Raw genomic sequence first — 20,839 nt, 5'->3', positions numbered from 1 at the left:
CAGATAGGCTTCCCGAGTGGAGATTCCCACTTTTTCTGAGTTTGTGTCTAGATGCGTCTTTGTGGCTGTTTTCTGTTTGAGCGGTATTATGTATTATTCCGTATAAATATGACGAGGAACCGTATAGAGCGAAACACAATACCCCGTATACCGGTATTGGAGAGGTGCCAAAGTGTCAAGGTGTCGACGCAAGGACAAGACCTGGTGCATATGGCGTACAAGGTTATCATCAGCGAACAGCACAGCATCACACCAGAGCCAGCGTCTCCTCCACTTCACGAACAACCTCTCGCACACCATCAATTTCGTGAGCGAACCTGCCTAGAAACATCCCATCAACTACACGACCAAGCCCACCAACCCCCCAAAGACCAGGCCCCGCACTACCCCCATATAAGACACGCACCGTACCCGGCCGGACACCAATCACAGCCCGGATGCCCTGCACAACAGCTGCAACGTGCGCAACCCCCGCAGGCTTCGGCTGCCCAATAGCCCAAACAGGCTCGTAAGCAAAAATCACAGGCGCGTCATCCGGGATAGCATCCAGCACTGCACGCACCAGCACCGCACACTCCGTCACAGCCTGGCCGACAGCCTGGGAGGCGATGGGGCCGGGAGTGGTCACCTCGCCGACACAGACGAGCGGAACCATCGACTGGGCGCATGTTGCGGCTGCCTTGTGGGCAGTTTGGGAATCTGTTTCATTGCAGATGGCACGGCGCTCGGCGTGGCCTAGTTCGACAATTGTGCAGCCCAGGGCGCGGATCGACGCCGGCGAGACTTCACCTGTGTATGCGCCATGGGATTCCCAGAAGCAGTCTTGCGCGCCGAGCAGGAAGGGGGGTGGGGATAGGGGGGTTCCGGTGTTGGCCAGGTTAGTTTCGTAGTCTTTGAGGATTTGGGCGCAGGGCCAGATGGTTAGAAAGTCTGGGATTAGAGCTAGGAGGAGTTTGTCTCGGTTTGCGGGGTGGACGATCTCATTGGTTGGGTTGAGGAGGTCGCGGAGATATGTGATCGTGCGGTCTGGGGTGAAGTACATCTTCAGAGAGATAAGAAGGAGCTTCTCTGGGAGAGTAGGGTAATGAGACGCCATAGTGATGGGTGATGGGTGTAGAAATTGTGTGAATGAAAGGGCTAGTGTCCAGTTATAGGGTTGTGCTTAGCGTCCCCCGGGGTGGGGATTTTCGAAAAACTTGCTGTGGAAAGTTGGAGCGAACACTATAATGTTCACGCAATTTCAAGTTTCAATCACAGTCTTAGAAGGGAATTTCTAAAGTCCATGCGCTGCATTAGCGGCCCTCATCGTTCCGATCGTCCCATTAGGTTAGTGGGATGAGAGACCTATGGACTCCATACGTGATGTCATATCAGCCCAGATTGGAGTATACAAAGTAAGAGAACATTCAAAAGGACTTACTGCCACAGTTCAAGATTGACACGACTGTGGTGGGCCAAGTAAAGCCAATGGAACATCAAGTACCCCGGAGATAGCAATAAGTGCCGTATAGAACTATGGATGTATTCCGATGAAACTGGTACTACTTTGGCTTTTGCGTACAAATCGTACATTCTCTGTGTCTATGGTATACTATAGTTTGATTAGAGCTTTGATGAGAGTAGAATGTACGGAATACCATGTACAGCATCATACACTGCACCAAGGAAAATCCGGAGAACCTGGGTTAAGTTGGCAGCGACCAACAACATTGGTGACGGTGGAGTGGGAAAGTGGAGTTCCATATCTTGCAATGAGGCAATGCACATCAATCATTAGGGTTCAGAGTCTGGACAATAAGTTGGACTTTGTATGTGCGCATTCTACGAGAAGATCCCGTTGTGAGACAATCCCTATTGGTTTTGAATCTTTGCATTTCCGTTCCAAGGTTATGGTTCAGCCAAGTTGAAACAGGGCATGGGGACTTAGTGCCCGGTTATAAGGTCAATTTCATTTCTTTCTTCCGTTCTTCCCGTCTGGATGATATACAGCTGGGGCCATTACCGTGTGTTTCTCGCTACACAAGGTGCCCAGGCCATAGCCACCAAAACCAAAATTCGGGATACAACCAAGATTCCCGGCTCTTGGCCTCGAGGCATCAAGTTTTAAGCCATTAGTTGAACCGCCAGGTGTAAAAACAAAAGCCACAGCCGTCTTGTCCATCTTATTTAATAAGCCGTGTGCACCACTGACATCGATGGCTTGACTGTGGCAGAAGATGAAACCTGGGGGCGTAGTCCAAGCCAGCGCCAGCGAGGTTGAATAACACATCCCCTGTAATACGAGGTAACAGGCATGTATGGCCTAAAACAAGGCTCTTAAAGGATCCGACCTCGGGTTGACCTCCTTCTGGTGCTGACCACTCATAGTCCGTCCTTGGGTGCTATGATGCTGGGGGCGGGCCACCCCGGACGCTATAAAATACGCGTAACAAGATTAAGGGAACCAGACCATTCGAGTCTCTCGGTGGAGAACGGCAGATGATGATCCCATCAAATGCAAGGATTGGCTGGACCTGGGTTTGGTTGCATGGCTTTTTAAGGCGAAGAGAGGGGAAGAAGCTGAGCAAGAAGGTATAAAGACCCCCTTTATGTGTGCTCTCAACTCAGGGTTTCTTTCTGCATCAACCGAATTTCTCTCTCTCTACGGAGCACTATCTACTTAAATTCCATACAAACTGTTATTTGTACATTCTCTATTCTCTTGTCTATATCTTCACCATGTCGACTCCCTTCCGCATTGTCATGGCCTGCGACGAGGCTGGTGTCCCATACAAGGATGCCATCAAGGCCACTCTAGAGAAGAACCCTCTTGTTGCCGAGATCATTGATGTTGGTGTCAACTCATCCTCCGATAAGACTGCCTACCCTCACCCTGCCGTCGAAGGTGCCAAGCTCATCATGGATGGCAAGGCTGATCGTGGTCTCTTCATTTGCGGCACTGGTCTGGGTGTTGCCATCGCAGCGAACAAAGTGCCTGGTATCCGAGCTGTGACTGCCCACGATCCCTTCTCGGTTGAGCGCTCCATATTGAGCAACGACGCCCAAGTCCTGTGCATGGGGCAGCGTGTCATCGGTGTCGAGTTGGCCAAGAAGCTCGCTACAGACTGGCTGAACTACCGCTTCGACCCCAAGTCCGCCTCTGCTGCCAAGGTCCAGGCTATCAAGGACTATGAGCTCCAGTTCCGCACTGCTGCTTAGACACTTGTCATTGTTCTTCGTCTCGTCTCCCCTGACACCCAAACCACTCTGAATGTCTTTGAGACTCCTCCTGGTCTCGCCGCCTAACCTTGCCTTCCCACAGAGTATGATTCGTCTAGGTTTCATCAACTTGTCTTGCACAACTGTTATTGTCTTTTTTTTTCGTTCTCACAGCGCACGATACCACAAACGAAATGTTGCTTCCGCCTCCAGATTTTGGATTAGAAGGTCACATAGACATGTATATAGTGAATGAAATAACTATGGGTCAACTTCACTCAGACTAAATTGTAGACGAGCAGCTATATCCTCCCGGACTGCGCAGTGCAATTTGGGATGACTCAAAACCTTCCACGGGGATCTATGAGTTTCCATGTGCAGATGAGATGTTTCATACGATTTGGAAGAATTTACAGACATGCCCACAAAGGGCATTTGCATGGTGATTGCAGATCAAAACCTCCTCAGATTCCTCAGTACACTATATGAACTACTGCAATATCCACATCGATCACTTCTGACACGATGTGGCGGACCGCCCCACATTGGAGAACATATTAGCGACACGGGGAGAAACCCAAGTCCTTACTCACACATAGACCATGGCTCAAGAACTCAAAGCAAAGGGCAACGAGCTCTTTAAATCCGGAGATTACAGCGGTGCCGAAGACTTCTATTCCCAAGCGTAAGCTATCACATCCGACATTCCGGCTTCTCCGCCCCCCTCCCCTCCCCCAACCCAAAGCCGCAACGCCAACAACCAGTCAAATCAACCCCGAACTAACCTAAAACTGCTATAGAATCCAAAAGAACCCCAAAGATGCAACCTTCTTCACAAACCGCGCGATAACGCGAAGCAAGCTCGCCAAGTGGGCCGACGTCGAACGTGACGCCCGCGCCGCAATCGAAATCTACGGTCTAAAGAACCCCGCCGCCCTAAAAAGCCACTACTACCTCGCTCAGGCCCTTTTAAGCCTACAGCGCCCACAGGAAGCATACGACGTCGCGTCCGACGCGTACCAACAGAGTCTCGCAGCGAAGAGTCCTCAGACGGAGAACCTGTCGCAGACCGTATTGCGCGCAAAGCAGCAGATCTGGGCTGCGCGGGAGACATCCCGGTTGCGCGAGCTGAATGAAACTCTGGGCTCTGTCGAGGCGCTCGTTGAGGCTGATGTGACGCGTGCGCTGGCAGAATTGCAGGGTCGTCTAGAGCGAGGGGAGATTGGGGAGATTGGGTTTGGGGAGGATCAGAAAGCGTTGCGGGAGGATGCGGAGAACAAGATTAGGAATTTGAGGGAGGCATTTCGAGTTGCTTCTAACGGCGAGGTTCAGGAAAGGGTATGTTTTTTTTTTTTTTTTTTTTTTTTTTTTCGAACTTGGTTGACGAGGTTGGTTGGTTGACGTTTGGGGTTGCTTCTAGGTTGTTCCTGACTATCTCATTGATGGGATCACATTTGAGATCATGCATGATCCGGTTATGACACCGTCGGGGGTTAGTTTCGATCGCTTGGGCATCACCAAGTATGTTGAGAAGTCGGGCGTCGACCCCTTAACTCGGGCTCCTATCAGTGTTCATGATCTGCGGAACAACTATGCTCTCAAGGCAGCCTGTGAGGAGTTCCTCACTAACAATGGATGGGCGGTGGATTGGTGATCGCGCTCTCTCCTTGAATTTGTACAATGCTCGGAGAATTTGTTTTCTCTTCTCTTTTGCCGGTGCATAGCGAGTGATATCCACAGCGATTGCATGTGGACATACATCTTTTGGCGTGGTTCTTGAACTAATTTGAATATAATTCAAGCGTTGAGGATATATATTAAGACAAATGGAATTTCCTCTTAAAATCTATCTTGCCAATTCGTTAAAATACCCATATAGTACAATCATGCGCTGCACCTTGTATGAAACCAACTGGCGAGTGTGTCAGCGACCCCACCTAAGCCCGTGGACCCCGCCCTCAACCATCTCCAACATCCCAACCATATAAATCCTCGGCTCTTGACTTTTACCTCTCCTCATCCTCAAAAACAAAACACCAAATTACAAAATGTCTGACATTACCCCCTTCCTCACTGTCCTGGAGACCGCCCAGAAGAAAGAAAAGTTCACTCCCGAGGTCCAAGACGCCGCCACCGGCATCGACATCGCAGCTCTGAAGGAGATCATCGAGAAGGTCGCTGAGCAGGGCGAGTTCGAGAAGCTTGATGATGCCGCCGAGGCCGAGACCCTGCGCAAGGCCTTCGAGTTCGCTGCCAAGGCTGTTATGATGCTGAAGACTGCCCCCGGTCTTTTGGAGAAGAAGGACCTCTACATCTACTTCAAGGTTGGCAAGGGCGAGGTTATGGAGAAGCCCGGCATGTTTGATATCCAGGTACGTTCCCTTTACAACTGATTGCAAGATCGGGAAAGCTCTGCGCCATGCATAGCACGTTCCTTTGAAGAAAACCGGTAGCTGACAACTCATCCTTTACAACCCTACAGAAGAAGCAGCTCTATGGTGCTTGGGAGAAGGTCAAGGACTACAGCCCCTCCAAGGCTCACCAGCTTTACATCGGCTACGTCAGCACCTTCATTGCCAAGTACGGTACCCGCGACGAATAGATAATACATTGGGAGAATTGGGCTTGGAGAATGAACCCGCAATTTATCGAAGAGGATAAATTGTCGAGTGAGATTTTGGAATGTCGGTTATCTAAAAGGGAAGAGATAATCGTACTGTCTCAAGTCTCTCAGGACGAACAAACGAATACAAATGCATGCTACTTTCCATGGCCCAACACTCGCGTACCTCACAATCCCGTATACGATACATACTGAGACAACCATGCGACCCACACCGCTGGGACGATAAACCACCAGATATAGCTAAGAAGACTAAAGGCAAAAACAGTAGACTCAAACAACCCAACTCTGCCCCTGCCAGTCTGGTAGAGCGTGCGAAGCAGTTGCACACCACGGCTCATCACCCGCGCCATACGGCGTCAACGGAAGATCATAAGGCATCCGGAACCCGACGACCATAGAAGCGGTCTCAGCTCCATCAGACACAACAGGACGATCCCGCTTAAAGCAAGGAACCATCAGCACGTCCGGCGCAGGGGGTTTCCCTTCCGCCCGGGATTCAGATTCAGATGCAGATGGAGATGCAGCATCATCACAACCTCCATCTCGGAAAAGCTCCGGCCAAACAACAACGCCAATCTCCCAGCTACAAATGCGCACCTCGCCACTAGCATTCGTCGCCGCACCCCACGCCTGCGTGGACAGATTCGCCGACGAGACCATCGCCCAGTCAATGGTCTTCATGTCTGAGTCCGCGAAGCGAATGTAAGTCTTGATGTGTGGTGCTGCGCGGGCGCGGCCTGCTTCGCGCTTTGGGGGATTGTCTTCGGATAGGTCGATGCATTGACCTGGGGGGAGGCTGTCACCAGCCCATTGGCAGAGATACGGACTCATGTATTGGAGTTGCTTCTGTTGTGCTGCGCTTTGGATTTTCATGTGGATTGAGACGCCGGAGTTGTAGCCGTTTAAGGAGCGGCGGATTTCGTCTGGGGTCGGGAAGATTATTGAGTAGGTCGGTTGTGGGCTGTGCGTTGGGGTGAGGGCTTTGAAAAAGACGTCTTTGAGCCATTTGTTTGTCTGACCGAGGGTTGCTACCGAGGAGGTCTTGGATTTGTTGGAGGTTAATTACAGTGCGATGGGTCGTTTGGAGATGCGTACCTGTATGACTATGTGTGGTTTCTTGCTTGTGTTTTTCTGCTGGATTGGTACTTGGCCCATCAAATCTTTGACAGCAGGCCAGCCCCATAGTGTCTCTTCGTCTGAGCTGGAGTCACTGGCGTGCTTTTTGGACGGGACACTAGCAATGAGGGCAGCACGAATAGGACAGAAGTCATAGTTATCCAGCTGCTGGACTAGCGGACCAGTCTTTTTAGGTCCGTACGCTTTCAAATAAGCGAGGAGATCTCTTTTGAAGCGTGCGCCCGAGCCAACTTTTGCATCTGTGGGAGATTCTACCGAGGTTGCCTTCTGCAGGGGAAGCAATGGAGAGAGCCAGGCAGCCTGGGTCATGTTGGTCCAATCCATATGGATCATGTTTGCCGTATGGATAACGACCCTATTTGGTTGGTTTGTTAGACCTCTGTTTGGCTATATCGATCAACAATGTCGGAAAGAATCTTACTGAGCTAGGTCATCATGTCGAAGAAGAATCATCATCTTGGAATGATGTGTCCCGAAAGGTTCCGGCATGTAGGCCACAATAGGCTCGACATTAGGATATCGCGAACAGGCCTCCTAAGTAGCTGGTTAGTCTCATGCTATTTTAAATCCTCGATCAATGATGAGATGGATTTAAAAGAAGTCTGGCCAGCACAAATTTACCTCGACTCGAATGCGATTTGAATCCTCCCTCCGCCACGACCCATGTACGACCTTGACTTTCACTAGACTCCGGACATCTTCATCAAAGTGTGCCATCAGAAAGTCCACATCAAAGATGAAGTTAAACTGCCAGCATTCACGGATCATGGGATCTCCAAGAATGTCACGTAGTCGGACCGCGTCGACATTATTACCATCCGGTAAATCTCGAATGTGAGTAAGTTGTACTGGCGAATCGACGAACTTGGTAGAGTGAGCAGTGACTCCGGTGCCAGAAATCACCAAACCGTCAGTCAGTGCGGGACAGCCCCGTGGCAACGGTGGGCTAATGGCCCTTTGGAAAGATGTCAAGGGTGTAGTAGCTGCGCCATCACTGGAATCTAATAAGAATCTGGCTCTTTTAGAGGGGCGCTCCATTGAAAGTGTTCCTGTGAGAGTGGTAGTCGAGAGTTGACGAAGGTTGAAAGGCGGTCGAGATGGGCGATCACGAGAGACACGAGCATTGAGCGATGTCGAAGGTTGTGCATGTTGTATATCAAAAAGACCTTTAATAGGAATTGAACCTTTCATTTTGTTCTGAATTCCCCCTCATCTTCATCATTCCATCTACTTTGGCGTCACACTTTTTAATTTTATTTTTGGTTTCTTTTATATTCAAGATACACAGTTTCACATCTCATCCTCAGAGAAAATTGCTGACTCGGATTCAAATTACGCAAGCTTCTTAATCTCTGCCACAACTGCATCAGTGACCTGCTTTGTCGTGGCATTACCACCCAAGTCACGGGTAAGAACTCCCTGCTCGCAGACATTCTCGACGCAAACCAACAGCTGCTTGGAAGCCTCCTCCTCACCGAGCCAAGCAAGCATCTCCGCGGCCGTCCAAAATGTAGCCACGGGATTGGAGATACCCATGCCAGTGATATCAAAAGCGGAGCCGTGAATGGGCTCAAACATACTGGGATACTCTCGTGTAGGGTCGAGGTTAGAGGTAGGTGCGATACCAATAGATCCAGCCAGAGAAGCAGCAAGATCAGATAGAATGTCAGCGTGCTAGTTGGTCGTCAGTCTGCATCTCTAGTTATTCTTAATTTCTCATTTCGACAACTCACCAAATTGGTAGCAACGATGGTATCCAGACTTTCGGGCTTCAGAACCATGCGGGTAGTCATGGCATCAACGAGCATCTTGTCCACAGTGACATCGGGAAAATCAACGGCAACAAGCTTTGCCACTTCATCCCAGAGAACCATGCCGTTGCGCTGCGCATTACTCTTGGTAACCACAGTCAACAGCTTGCGCGGCCGCTTCTGAGCAGTCTCAAAGGCAAACCGCATTATCCTCTCCACACCGTGACGAGAGAAGATAGAAACCTCCGTTGCAACCTCCCAAGGCTTTCCGGCATGGGAGCGGCCTCCCTGACCAGCATACTCTCCTTCGCTGTTCTCACGGATGATCACCCAGTCAAGGTCGTTGGGCCCGCAATTGCGCAGCGGGGACTCGGTGCCGCGGAACACCCGTGTTGGGCGCACGTTCGCGTACTGTTGGAACGGCTGGCAGATGGCGAGTCTCAGACCCCACAGGGAAATGTGATCGGGAACATCTTCTCTTGTGTTTAGTACCATGTCATTCTAGGCATTGATTGTGTCTGCTTACCAGGAGCGCCGACAGCGCCGAAGAAAATTGCGTCGTGCTTCTTGAGCTCCTCGAGTCCACCATCCGGGATGTATTTGCCGGTCTTCTTGTAGGTTTCGGAGCTCCAGTCATAATTCTTGAACTCCAACTTGAAGGTCTTGAGGGTATCGGTCAAGGTATTCAGAGCCGTAATACCAGCATTGATGACCTCTGGGCCAATTCCATCGGCTGGGATGGAGGCAATGCTGTAGGTCTTCTGGCTAGCGATTGGAGCAGACATCAGGCTGTTGTGGTAAAATTCTTTGTTTGAGGTGATCTAGGTGAGAGATCTTAGAGAACAAAAGGCTTTAAAAGGCACTCGGGCTCAAACTGTTAGATTTCAATCTCCACATTCAATCTGCCACAAGCCTATCGCATAACCCCTCATCGCAAGCCACTCGACTACGATCATCGCGGGGTGCACCCACTCGGACAAAGACATGTCCGCGTACCTATAACCCCGACGTGCATACCACTCGGTCGAGGAATGGCTTCTAGATCCTGCCTAGTACATTTTTATCGTAAACAAGGATATGCCATTGGAAGAACTTTTAATCTATATCGCAAGGCTCGAACTTGAAAGTGAATTCTCCCAACGAGTATCTACTTGATGTTTTCCACACCAGCTTTACGACCGATATCAATCCAATCCAATCCAATCCGCAAATGAAGTTGCCCAACTGAAAGCACGACACCACCAATCGAGTAAAAAGAAGCAGTGAATAACATCTTGAATAAAGGTCTATCTTACATTGTCATGTTCAACACCGGCGACCGACCTCAACAAATCCGCGACTCTTTGTCCTAGGTCTGACAGGCCTCCAAGGCAGCGGGAAATCAATATGAACCGATGCACTCGTGAAAGCGAAGACAAATCTACGGCTTCAACACAATGGCATTTGTCACTAGATGACCTGTACCTTGACAACGACAATCTCATTCCACTTCGCGCTGCCAATCCATCCAACAAACTGGTCCAAATAAGAGGTCAACCGGGAACACATGACATGAATCTTGCTCGCTCTTTCTTTGAAAGCTTACGCACTGGCTCATAGAGACATATCCCGTCATTAGACAAGTGAAAGATTCAACGGCGAGGGCGGGAGGACACTCAATGAGACGTGGTACCGTGTCCTTGCTGGGACAACAATTGACATTGTTCCTTTTGAAGGCTGGAGTATCGGAATTCAGCTACTGGAGGAAACGACTGTTCCACAACAATGGAAGGAAGGAATGGAGAGCCAGACTGCATTGGAATACCCCACGATAACTATGAGAGATCGTGCCGTTGAACACTTGCTGGACGCTAACACGCAGCTGCGCGGCAACTGTGATCTTTTGACGGTGCCTCAGCACTTGGATTTCCTCGCTCATTTGAATGCCAATACCTCGGTAGATGTTCATCAGTGGCAGATGCAGCAGGATCGTGCTCCGTGTGCGCGGACGGATCAACAGGTTGTCCGTTTCTTGAAAGGGTACATTCCAGGTTTATGAGCTATATCTTGAACAGTTAAGAAGACTTTTCGGTTTTTGCACACCTGATGCCGATAAGAAGAGCCAGTTGCGAGTTCTTTTGGATCTGAATCGGACGATGGTAGATGTTGATTTGAAATAGTAAGCTGGATTGGAGGCTTTCGGAGTAATTTTCCGGCCAGAACGCAGCCATCACTCGTTTTTCTTTTTCATAAATCACTAGAAGTTGTTGTGAATCATCCATGGGCCATCAGCCACACTCCATGAATCGTTCATGAGCATAGATGATGAAAATAGCAAAGAGTCTTGACCAGCAAAACTCGGATTGAAAGCAGAGTTTCTGTCAGCCATGTTGCCAAATATGAGACCAGCTGAAGACTGTCCACTGAGATAGTTCTCAGCAGGGTCTAATGCTTCAGCAAAGTTACCGAAATTGCTAGACGGTGAAAAAACGGCCGAGTCGTAGTTTTCTGCGGGGCCGAGGCCTTGGGCAGGAGAGCGTATTGAAGCTTGAAGTGGACGAATTTCGGTAGAGGCTGGACGGCCTTGGCATCCGTTCGGCGCTAAAGCTTGAGATCGAATTGGCGTGAGACCTGTTTCGCTAATCTCATTATTTTCATTTTGAGCTGGCAGCATTCGTGATATCCGTCTATCCGTCGATGGGGTAGCTTGGGAATTGGGTTGAGATGATCTTCCGCGGCCGTGAAATGTGGCAGTAGGCTTGGGTTGGTGCCCACTAGATGTCTGTGTTTTGAAAGCAGATTGCATGCCTTTGATCGCCTCGATGCAGGTCTCTGGCCAGCTGCTACCGCGCAGTGATAGGTTTTCCAAGATGGCAATCCCCATTCTCGCATACTTGAGAGCAGTCAGCACTGGAAATTCTTCATTCCACGCAGCATACATCAGAATGAGACAGGCCATCCAAGCAGACCAGGTAAAGCATGGCCAGGAGAGCGGAGATGCCGGTTCAGAAGACATGTGCTTTCTCAATGCCGCAAGGATAGACCGAGAAGATCCAATGCAAGTCTGTAATGCGTTCTTGTAATCTGCACTAGGATTTTCAGAGGCTAGAAGAGGTCGATTGAGCGAGATAGTAGCCTCGTGTCTCAGGATCATCAGGAGTAGCCGGTGGTATGGCTGCAAGATCGGTCCTTGATCCCGGCCAGTTTCTGTGGGCTCATAAATGGGGTTGACATCGTCGTAAACTTCATTCCACCATTGCGCTAGTTCTCCAGTAACATGAGCCGCTTCAATCTGGCTAACGCGACTGTGGAGAATGGATTTATTACGAAGTTCAACAATCAAACCTCGAATCCGGGCAAACTTCGCTAGATGGCCTAGTAGGCGCAATCTACAATCGTCACGGACTTTAAAATTTGAAAGATGTCTCTCCGCATCGGGGTAGCACACGTCAATGTCGTCATCTCGGATAGAGAGCGGAATGCCAAGGGCCTGGGAAAGATATCGCTCAAGGGAATATATTGACCAGAATAATCGACAACGGATGTTGGCTTCTTCGCTGCTGAAGCAAGAAAAGCGTCTTGGGCAACGATGCAACCCGAGGTGGAATGCAGTGCGCGTGATGACACCCCCTACCCGCGAGGCAGCATTCAGGCGCAAAAGAGAAGCGAGTGCGAGTTGAGCGGTGAATGCCGCTTGTAGCAGTGGCAAGCTGGTTGGCTTTTCAAGGAGGCTTTGTACATCTTGCATCACATGTTGGATGGATCGAAAGACCAAGACCGAAGGAACGGGATTGATCTTCGAACTACGCACCGTTTTCTGCCGATCATCACCGAGAGAAATGGACAAAATGGAGCGGAGAATCATCAGTTCTAGTTGGTTGACCGATTCAATCCCTTTTTGGCTGACTGTCTCCATGGTTTTCAAGACTGTCGGGGCGTGTAGGCATGGGAAGATTGGGTGCCAATTTTCGAAATAGCTGCGTGTCCACTCTACAAGATCGTCGAAAGCAACTGAGGCATTTGGGGCATAATTTAATTCCTCCTTTGCCCATAGCTCATCCGAGCTTTGGATGCTTCCTGGAATTTGCTGCAGCCGGTCGTCTTCCCCTGGCACCGAGGATCTGTCACGGGCTCGTGTTTGGTCCAAGTCTGCTGAACGGCGTGTAAAGGCATTGTAAACATGACGAATAAAATGGATTCCACTTGAACTTCCAAGGAAGGTTGCAGACCCGTCATTTTGAGACTCTCTCATAAATCCAATTTCGCGAGGCGAGGGTCCTGAGGCTCCCGCGCCGGAGGTGCGCTTGTGTCTCTTTGTCGGACGAGAAGAATATGGCCATTGGGACTCATCCTCTTGAAACCGCACACTGGCAGGTGAAGCCGAAGCCATTATCGCTATGATTCACGAATCACATGTTTCGAAATAGAGATAGTGAAACATGTGTTCCCTGGGGAAGAAATCCGGCCGAACACGGTTTGCTATTACGTCAGCGGCAGACGTACAAGCACCACTAGATCTATAAGATTAAGAATGCTTTTTGCTTTCGATTATATTATGTTGTTGACATCTTTTGATGAACACGTTACTTCTTACTTGAATGATTATAAAGTACCTAGGGCACTTTAAAAGGCACCCTTTCCGGGTGCAATACTTTCAAAGTAGCACATTCCTGCTCAACATCCTCAGGCCGGAACCACCACGGAGGAATCGTAAAGATTCATGCCTGTTCGCTTCCCTTGCATAATTTTACATTAGCCAACTAGAGGTACCACGTCCTACAACATTGAATTGAGCACATTAGATGTGCCGAATCGAGGGTTATCGCTGTGGTTATGTAGTATGATGGTAATTTTGGCAGGTTTCTTCGTTTTTTTTAAGTTGGCTATTCGATTCTACCACAGCCTGCAACTGACACAGATCCGACTAGTGAGATTTGATTTCCGCAAATGCAACCCATACAGTATCGGAACTGACACCACAACGGGCGGTACTATTCCAGTAACCGTCTGAAGTGTGATTGAAGCAAACACTGGTATTATCTGCACCTGCCTGCCAGTCTTTAGACGCCTGAGCCAGTTCAGTTTCATGTCTCTTTTTACCTCTCGACAAACCACCAATCCGTATAGTCCACACGTAGTATGTTGTACACCCGAAACAACCCCCCCCCCTCATGGTGATTTATGCAGGATGAAATGTGGGAAAAGATACAGCCAATGTTACTATTAAACTGTAAAAGACACCTCGGTTTATGTTGAAGGCCTAGGGTGGGCCATATTCTATTTCGATATGATAATCCTGGGATGGCGAACCTAGAGATTTACAAGATGAATGCCAGTAGAATATGACAATGACACGCATGAATATCCCATGTCAACAGACTAACATTGGAACAACATGGTGATTTGTTTTAAAATTTCACTCAATCAAAACAATATCATATCCTTGTAAGAGTTTTTATATTGGTAGGTCATAAGCTTGGAGTTGCGGTGAGCATCACGTGCCTGCCAATAATCCCCGGAGGTTTCTTACTCCGAAACTTTCACCAAGCAAAATCACTCATGCACATGACCTTGGTAGCCTGAGATCTTGGTTGTCTTCGGGAGTTACACTGCATTCTGCATTGTATAATCCCGTAGTCAACAAATGGCGCAATTACGATCGAAGCGGAAGGCACCTGGTGTTACCATGCCAGGTGTGACCAGTACCCCACATGAAAGCATAGATCGACTGACTCAAGAGGTCAGAAGAAAACTTAAATCCGATTTCTTGTGAGCTATGCAGACAGCGTAAATGCAAGGTGTGTTATTCTTTTGTAAAGAACAACAAAACTATGTGCTGACCAACAAGGTAGTGTGATCGCAGACTGTAAGATCGATCTAAAAACGTTCTCACTGTTGAGTTCGATAGCTGGTTTCCTTGCTGACCATTCATATCTCGTTAAGTCCGTTTTGCTCTCAATGCGCAGGGGACATGTCGAAATGTACCTACCCAGAGAGTGGTAAAAGGCAAGTACTCAGGCCTACATACATGCAGGTACCCGCGGGAAGCTAACCCATTGGCCCAGAGGCTTACCGTTGGGATACTTGAATCAATTGGAAGAGAGGCTTGTAGAGACCGAGTCAGCCCTCCACGGGGCTTTGATGGTGATTCGTTCAATGGGACAACCAACAGCAGTTCAACCCCTAGCAAAGACGGATACCAGTCCTAAAAACAAGGCAGCTCGCATGGAAGAGTGGTCTCAGCTGCCCCTTCGAGAATGGCCTGATCTGGAACGTTGGCTAACAGTCATGTCGGACCGGTTTACCATTGAGCAGCCAAGCGACATGGTTTCAGAGACGTTGAGACGTGGCTACACGATTCCTATGACTCCTACTCATGAGAAACCGCAGAGCTTGGGAGATCAACCTCATTCCAGACTAGTCTCATATGCATGGCAATCCAGGGACAACAGAGTCAGTTTAGGGAGTGCATACGACGCTCATCAGTCTCACTCGGGAGTGATGGCTTCGCCGGTTTATTTTAGACACCAGGTCGCGGTGGAACCCGAACCCGTGCCGTCTCCTCGTAGTTCTCGAGACGGAATAATTAGAGTCGAGGATGCCGTCGGTGTTTCGGATGCACAAGCTGGGGTGAAGATGGGGCGGTCGAGTAAAGCTGAGGAACTGTCGCACAATAACCCGAGCCTTTACTTTTAAATGGATGTGCTCCGAACACTCACAGCAACCTGAAAGTCCTCATAGAGCCTGGGTTCCTTGTCTGTAACCGGCGAAGTCATTGCGGAGCATGCATGCCTGAGGCCTCGATTTGTAGTTAACACATCACGTGTTTTCTGGAACTTTTTCAAGATATCAAAACCCCCGAAGGCTTTGTCCAGTGAGAGCAAAACCAAGTTGAATTTATATACGACGTACGGAGTACGATACATCGCATACCATAATATAATGCTGGACCCTAGCGGGTTTCACCCCACTCCATGCAATTTTCACGGTGGAGTCTGAGATGAAGGCTTTCTAATATGTTGAACACCAAAAACTCCACTGGAAACCCACCAAACCACTCAGATATCGAGCAGAACACCACCATCTCGTTATTGGAAGTTCTCCAACCCCTCCGGACTTGATCGTTTGCAGGCACTCGCAGCATGACCCTTTGACATGCGTTTTTTAGGGGGGGTTGAACCCTCTGATTGGATGCTCTACTTATCTGAATTCGAGCCAACGGGTCACGGAGCACAGACTACTTTGAGCGCGGGACGGATACAAGTGATTGGTGACACGCCCGTGCCTTCAGACTAAGAGCCCGGACCGGCATCCCTTTCAATTAAATTATTCTCGGGGCATTTATCGCATCACGCTGTACGGCCACTCTCTACGAGGGTTGGCATTCAAATGACCTTGCAGACTTCAAGGGTGTTTGATCTGGAATGACAGCGCAGACGGGACACGTCGAACAAGTGTACGTTTGCCCGATGACCCCTCCATACCCAGGTACATATCCGACACCTTGAAAGATGACTCCGGAGGGAGGGGACTAGAATCAACTGGATAAATATTGCCCCTTCAAGATTCTAGAGGCGAATAAATAACAGCGTAGTTCCTATACTGAAGAAAGAGGCAAATCGGAAAAGTTTGGGTGAACCACTCGATCATTGAGAACACTGGGCCCTGATAGCCAGACCCTAACTGCACTCCAGCTGGGCTCCATCCGCATCCTTGAGGTGTCTTGCTACTGGTCAACCTCAAACGCTGGTGTAGCGCCCAAAAAACCCCCGGTAAGGAGAGGCCCCCCCTACACTCTTTTATCTTCCAACCTCCTTGGGATTGTGTGTCTTTGTTCCTTCATTCTCTCCTTATTTGTCTATTCTTCAAGTCCTAGATACAAAGTGATCTGTGATCCTGGACTCCTTTAATTCATCTATTCTATTCTTTACTTGTGCGCCACCTTTCCTCGACAAAAGAGACTGTTATTTCCCTCCACATTTTGCTGCGCAAAATCAAAAGAGGACTCGACATTCATTTTGTGCAGTTTTGAAGTAGAATTTGATATTCTATACAGCACATTGATCGATCTGATACTGGACATTCCAGTTGATCTTACATTCTTTCCGCGATCGTTTTGCTACGCGAGACTCAATAACGCATCCGACTCAAACACGCATCCGACCGCAAACCGCGATCAGATTTTACAAAAGAAACAAAATTCTACGCATTGCATGTGTAAAATCATAAATCAATTCCGACCGCGTCACAACGCACCGTTTTCACATTTTGAACTTGACCAAATCTCCGGATCGCCATGTCGACTCTTACAAGAGCATTCACCCGGCGCAATAAGCGCCCAGAAGTGTCCGCACCCATGCCATATCTTGGTGAAGGGCATGTGCGACTCAACTCAGCAAGTATAAAGCGCAGCAACATTTCTGGGCCGGTCCAGCTTCTGTCTACAACCAATATGATCGCCTACAACGCACCCGATATCAACGCAACCAGCGGCTCTTCATCTGCCTCATCACTGGGGTCGCGCGATGACTCCGACGCTCCCTTCTCCCCTCAAAGCTATGCGTCTTCGATGTCCTCGCCCGACGTCTCTCCTTCCGAGAGCTCTCCCATTGATGCAAACCCATTGATGTCGTATTTTCCGAAGCGCACGGCCACAGTGACAAGTCACCCACGCTCCTCAACGTGTTCGTCAACTACAGATGCTCCGCTGGTGCCCAAGCGGGCTCTGTCTCACACTAAGCGGTCACACCAGGAGCTCGTTCACAAGCGCTCGATCTCTAGGATGTCGCCACCTCCGCTGAACACAGCGCGTAGCACACCGACCATTCGTGCATCCGAGGACCTCTTCCAGGCCGAGCCGCATCCATTCAGCAAAGAGCTAGAGCAGGTGAACGAAGTTGTGGAGGAATTTGCGGGCCTAAACATGATCGATGATGAAGAGCGGATTCTCTATGCCAAGGGGCTCCAGAAGTTCACTGTCGAAGAATATCTAGTGGAAGTTGAAGAACTGTACGGCAGCATTTTTGAGGACACACATGGAACTATGACCACATCTTGGTTCTAACATGATTGCTTCCCCACCCCGGTTGATCCGGGCGATCAACGACAAGAAATTGCGGACTTGCAAGGACTGGATATTCCTCGCTTGACCCTTCATGATGACCAACTATTATTCTCTCTTTTACGACTACTGCCCCTTGTTTCACACGATACCATGGGAAGATCCTTTCCCGCGCTCGATCTTGAATTTTGAACTTTCTTATGTTCCTCCCTTAATAGATGGTCTGTTTTTTTGTTGTCATTCATTTGTGTATCATTTGGGGTCAACTGCTACATAGGATCCTTTCATGAGACTTGGAAAAGTCTTTGTAAAGATTCTTGGGTCTTTCAGGAGACCTATTGGAGCCGTGTAGTGTCTTATCGATGTTTCATTCAGATTTTAAAACAAACTCCAACAGACACGTTCAAAAAAAACTTTCGGACACAAGCACAGTAAGATGTAGAGGATGATGTATAGTTAAAACGTGACAATGACCACTTGATGACATAATTCAATTTTGCCTAAATAGGTATAGCGTAGGGCTCAACGACACGGTCACGGGTGCTCCGCTGGGCTCCACAACTGACCGAAGGAAATGAGGGAAAAATTTCGCTCTGATTTGCTTTGGATCCAGCAAATCGGCCATTCTGTCTGCATCCGATTTCATCTATCTCAAGAAACTGGACTTCCACGGATGCAGACAGACTGTTCCCATTTTCTCCTATTCCAATCTGTAGCATAAGTCCCAAGATCTCGACGTGAAAAAGTGTCGTGTGCTTGGGTTCAGCCTTCAATAAGCTTCGACAGTGAGTCCAAAGTCAACAGGATTTGATTTCTGCCAAAGTGCAGAGAAAGCAAATGTCGACACTGGCTTCTGCCTAGAACCTGTCCTACATCCCTTTCCCCTCACATTCGGCCATGGTCTCCCTTGCCACGACCTCGCGCAAACCGGCGTTACCGGCGTTACCGGCTACTCCTACGATATCTCGATCCAAGATGCTTTCGACTTCCTCTCCAGTCCCGATTCTCAAAACGTCGAAAGCTCCTCTCGTGGTCGCTGGCTCGAAACGAAAAATGAGCGAAATGGATCTCCCCTCCTCCCCGTCCTCCTCCCTGGCAGACGACGCGACGGAAGCCCTTCCTCCCACCAAGAAGCGACCCCGCGTGCAATTTGACCAAGATGTGAAGATACACGATGATGCTTTATCGGAGAAGAGCCTGGCAGTCATTCGGGAAGAGGTCCGAGGGGCTATCCACCGACATGTCACGATGTCAGAAAGCGAGGGGTACGACCGAATCAAGGGCATGTTTTCTGCCGACCCAACGAAAGAAGGCGATTACAGCTTGATTGCATATGAATCGCCAACACACGCATGTTTGAGAAACCACCTTCTCGGTCTGATTTCGCATGTCGCCTCCTTGGACCGCTCCTGCAGTGGTTTGGTTCATGCCATCATCAACAGCGAGTGGCTCGGACGAGACGAATCCTACGTGAAGCTGTACATCCGGTTCCTAGGTAACCTTGCCGCCGCACAAGGGGTGTTCCTCGGACCTGTCTTGAAGATGTTAGCCACCAATCTCGGGTCCATCCCTCGAGGACTCGGTCGACTTCCTGGCTACGCCGTTGTGTCACCATCCGAAATGCATGCCCGAGTTCATATGGCAATGCGTCATGTGCTGCGACTCATCCCTGCCGGTAGTGGATCACTCTCCCCTATTTTGTCTACCCAGTTTCCCTTCGACTCAGATTCAGCTAGCGCGAACATCGCCTACACCCGAAATCTCATCCAACTCATCAGCTACGCCCCAGAGCTCCAGTCTGACATCTTGGCTCTTATTATCGAGAAACTTGTCAAGGTCGACGTTGAAATTCAGATTGACATGGAGGACTTTGAAGAAGAGGTAGGCGAGGAAATCTTAGATGAGGTTGATGACGAGGAAGATGATGATTCCTCGGTTGCTAGCGATGAATCGGAAGATGACGACACCAAGGGCGCCAAGAAGATCAAGGACAACGTTCTCAAAGTGGATGGGATGATAGATCTCCTTTTTGAATACTTTTCGCCCCCCTTCACCTCGGGTACTCTGGATGATCAGGAGAACGCGTTGGATCTGCTCCTCAGCCACTTCCAAACGATCATCCTTCCTACATACCGATCTCGTCATTCGCAGTTCCTCTTGTTCCATTTCTCTCAGGCCTCGCCTGTGCTCGTCGATCGTTTTGCGTCCACATTTGTGCAGCTCATCTTCAACAAGCTGCAGCCTGGAATCCTGCGCCAGTCAGCAGCCGCTTACCTGGCCAGCTTTGTTGCACGTGGTGCCCATATCTCCGGAGAAGTGGTTCGCGACGTCTTCGATCTTCTCCTCACACATCTTAACAGCCTACGCATGGACTATGAAGACAGCTGCCGCGGTCCTGATCTCCGTCGCTACGGACCTTTCTACTCCACCGCACAGGCCCTTCTGTACATCTTCTGTTTCCGGTGGCGTGATCTGACAACCGCCGCCGTTGATGGTGATACTCCGGACCAGGTGGATGGGCTTGAGCCAGGCCAGATCGCATTCCCTCCCAACATGAAAGAATTCCTTCATAAATGCATTTATTCGCGACTAAACCCACTCAAGGTATGCTCCCCGGCCATCGTTGCCGAGTTCGCCCGCATCGCCCACCACTTCCAATTCCTCTATGTCTACCCTCTCCTTGAGACCAACAAGCGCATTCGCGTCACTGCCTTCAGGAATCTTTCCAATCTTTCAGACCCACGCTTCAGTCATGTCGGCCGTGAGATCCGTGCCGGTGATAACATCGGCTATCAATTGGATGCATACTTCCCCTTCGATCCCTACCAACTTCCTCGCAGCCGTCGCTGGCTAGAAGGCGACTATGTCGAGTGGCGCGGTATTCCAGGTCTTGACGATGCAAACGACTCAGACAGTGGAGCTGACGAGTCCGATGATGAATCGGGCGACGATGTCACCGAGACTGACGAGGAGTGAACTGGACACCATCTTTCTTTCTCGAATTAGGACTTGATTTATAGTTCGGCTCTTTTGTTACTTCAGCGTGGCGTTTGGGATTTCTACCGATACATGCGATCTTTCGATCCA

The 20,839-nt window shown here is 49.4% G+C and overlaps 10 protein-coding genes across 10 annotated transcripts; 6 read left to right on the top strand and 4 right to left on the bottom strand.

Annotated features, from left to right (window-relative positions):
* Positions 1-247: 247 nt before the first annotated feature.
* Positions 248-1,096, bottom strand: Pdw03_8451 (Triosephosphate isomerase; the record flags this gene model as incomplete). Its single annotated transcript, XM_014678104.1, has 1 exon — positions 248-1,096. The coding sequence occupies one exon, from the start codon at positions 1,094-1,096 to the stop codon at positions 248-250; it is 849 nt and encodes a 282-aa protein (XP_014533590.1).
* A 1,622-nt stretch (positions 1,097-2,718) lies between these two features.
* Pdw03_8450 (Ribose/galactose isomerase) lies at positions 2,719-3,198 on the top strand (the record flags this gene model as incomplete). Its single annotated transcript, XM_014678103.1, has 1 exon — positions 2,719-3,198. One exon carries the CDS (start codon positions 2,719-2,721, stop codon positions 3,196-3,198), a length of 480 nt encoding a protein of 159 aa, XP_014533589.1.
* Positions 3,199-3,800: 602 nt separating this feature from the next.
* On the top strand, positions 3,801-4,776 carry Pdw03_8449 (Tetratricopeptide-like helical; the record flags this gene model as incomplete). Its single annotated transcript, XM_066101970.1, has 4 exons — positions 3,801-3,883; positions 3,999-4,536; positions 4,619-4,690; positions 4,768-4,776. The coding sequence occupies 4 exons, from the start codon at positions 3,801-3,803 to the stop codon at positions 4,774-4,776; spliced, it is 702 nt and encodes a 233-aa protein (XP_065957053.1).
* A 470-nt stretch (positions 4,777-5,246) lies between these two features.
* Pdw03_8448 (Acyl CoA binding protein family) lies at positions 5,247-5,800 on the top strand (the record flags this gene model as incomplete). Its single annotated transcript, XM_014678101.1, has 2 exons — positions 5,247-5,570; positions 5,681-5,800. 2 exons carry the CDS (start codon positions 5,247-5,249, stop codon positions 5,798-5,800), a joined length of 444 nt encoding a protein of 147 aa, XP_014533587.1.
* Positions 5,801-6,094: 294 nt separating this feature from the next.
* On the bottom strand, positions 6,095-8,152 carry Pdw03_8447 (Tyrosyl-DNA phosphodiesterase, putative; the record flags this gene model as incomplete). Its single annotated transcript, XM_014678100.2, has 4 exons — positions 6,095-6,865; positions 6,920-7,316; positions 7,383-7,495; positions 7,583-8,152. The coding sequence occupies 4 exons, from the start codon at positions 8,150-8,152 to the stop codon at positions 6,095-6,097; spliced, it is 1,851 nt and encodes a 616-aa protein (XP_014533586.2).
* Positions 8,153-8,293: 141 nt separating this feature from the next.
* Positions 8,294-9,497, bottom strand: Pdw03_8446 (Tyrosyl-DNA phosphodiesterase, putative; the record flags this gene model as incomplete). The annotated part of the gene is made up of 3 exons (XM_066101969.1): positions 8,294-8,635; positions 8,695-9,185; positions 9,239-9,497. The coding sequence occupies 3 exons, from the start codon at positions 9,495-9,497 to the stop codon at positions 8,294-8,296; spliced, it is 1,092 nt and encodes a 363-aa protein (XP_065957052.1).
* A 1,451-nt stretch (positions 9,498-10,948) lies between these two features.
* On the bottom strand, positions 10,949-13,081 carry Pdw03_8445 (C6 transcription factor, putative; the record flags this gene model as incomplete). The annotated part of the gene is made up of 1 exon (XM_014678098.1): positions 10,949-13,081. One exon carries the CDS (start codon positions 13,079-13,081, stop codon positions 10,949-10,951), a length of 2,133 nt encoding a protein of 710 aa, XP_014533584.1.
* A 1,254-nt stretch (positions 13,082-14,335) lies between these two features.
* Positions 14,336-15,387, top strand: Pdw03_8444 (Cytochrome P450 family protein; the record flags this gene model as incomplete). Its single annotated transcript, XM_066101968.1, has 5 exons — positions 14,336-14,384; positions 14,437-14,489; positions 14,544-14,557; positions 14,635-14,697; positions 14,757-15,387. 5 exons carry the CDS (start codon positions 14,336-14,338, stop codon positions 15,385-15,387), a joined length of 810 nt encoding a protein of 269 aa, XP_065957051.1.
* A 1,600-nt stretch (positions 15,388-16,987) lies between these two features.
* Positions 16,988-17,755, top strand: Pdw03_8443 (pre-mrna splicing factor atp-dependent rna helicase prp16; the record flags this gene model as incomplete). The annotated part of the gene is made up of 1 exon (XM_014678096.1): positions 16,988-17,755. The coding sequence occupies one exon, from the start codon at positions 16,988-16,990 to the stop codon at positions 17,753-17,755; it is 768 nt and encodes a 255-aa protein (XP_014533582.1).
* An 894-nt stretch (positions 17,756-18,649) lies between these two features.
* Pdw03_8442 (RNA polymerase I specific transcription initiation factor RRN3 superfamily) lies at positions 18,650-20,728 on the top strand (the record flags this gene model as incomplete). Its single annotated transcript, XM_014678095.1, has 1 exon — positions 18,650-20,728. The coding sequence occupies one exon, from the start codon at positions 18,650-18,652 to the stop codon at positions 20,726-20,728; it is 2,079 nt and encodes a 692-aa protein (XP_014533581.1).
* Positions 20,729-20,839: the final 111 nt, after the last annotated feature.

The sequence above is a fragment of the Penicillium digitatum genome, chromosome 3, assembly GCF_016767815.1.
Source record: "Penicillium digitatum chromosome 3, complete sequence".
Taxonomy (NCBI): domain Eukaryota; kingdom Fungi; phylum Ascomycota; class Eurotiomycetes; order Eurotiales; family Aspergillaceae; genus Penicillium; species Penicillium digitatum.
This window is presented reverse-complemented; position numbering and strand designations above follow the sequence as displayed.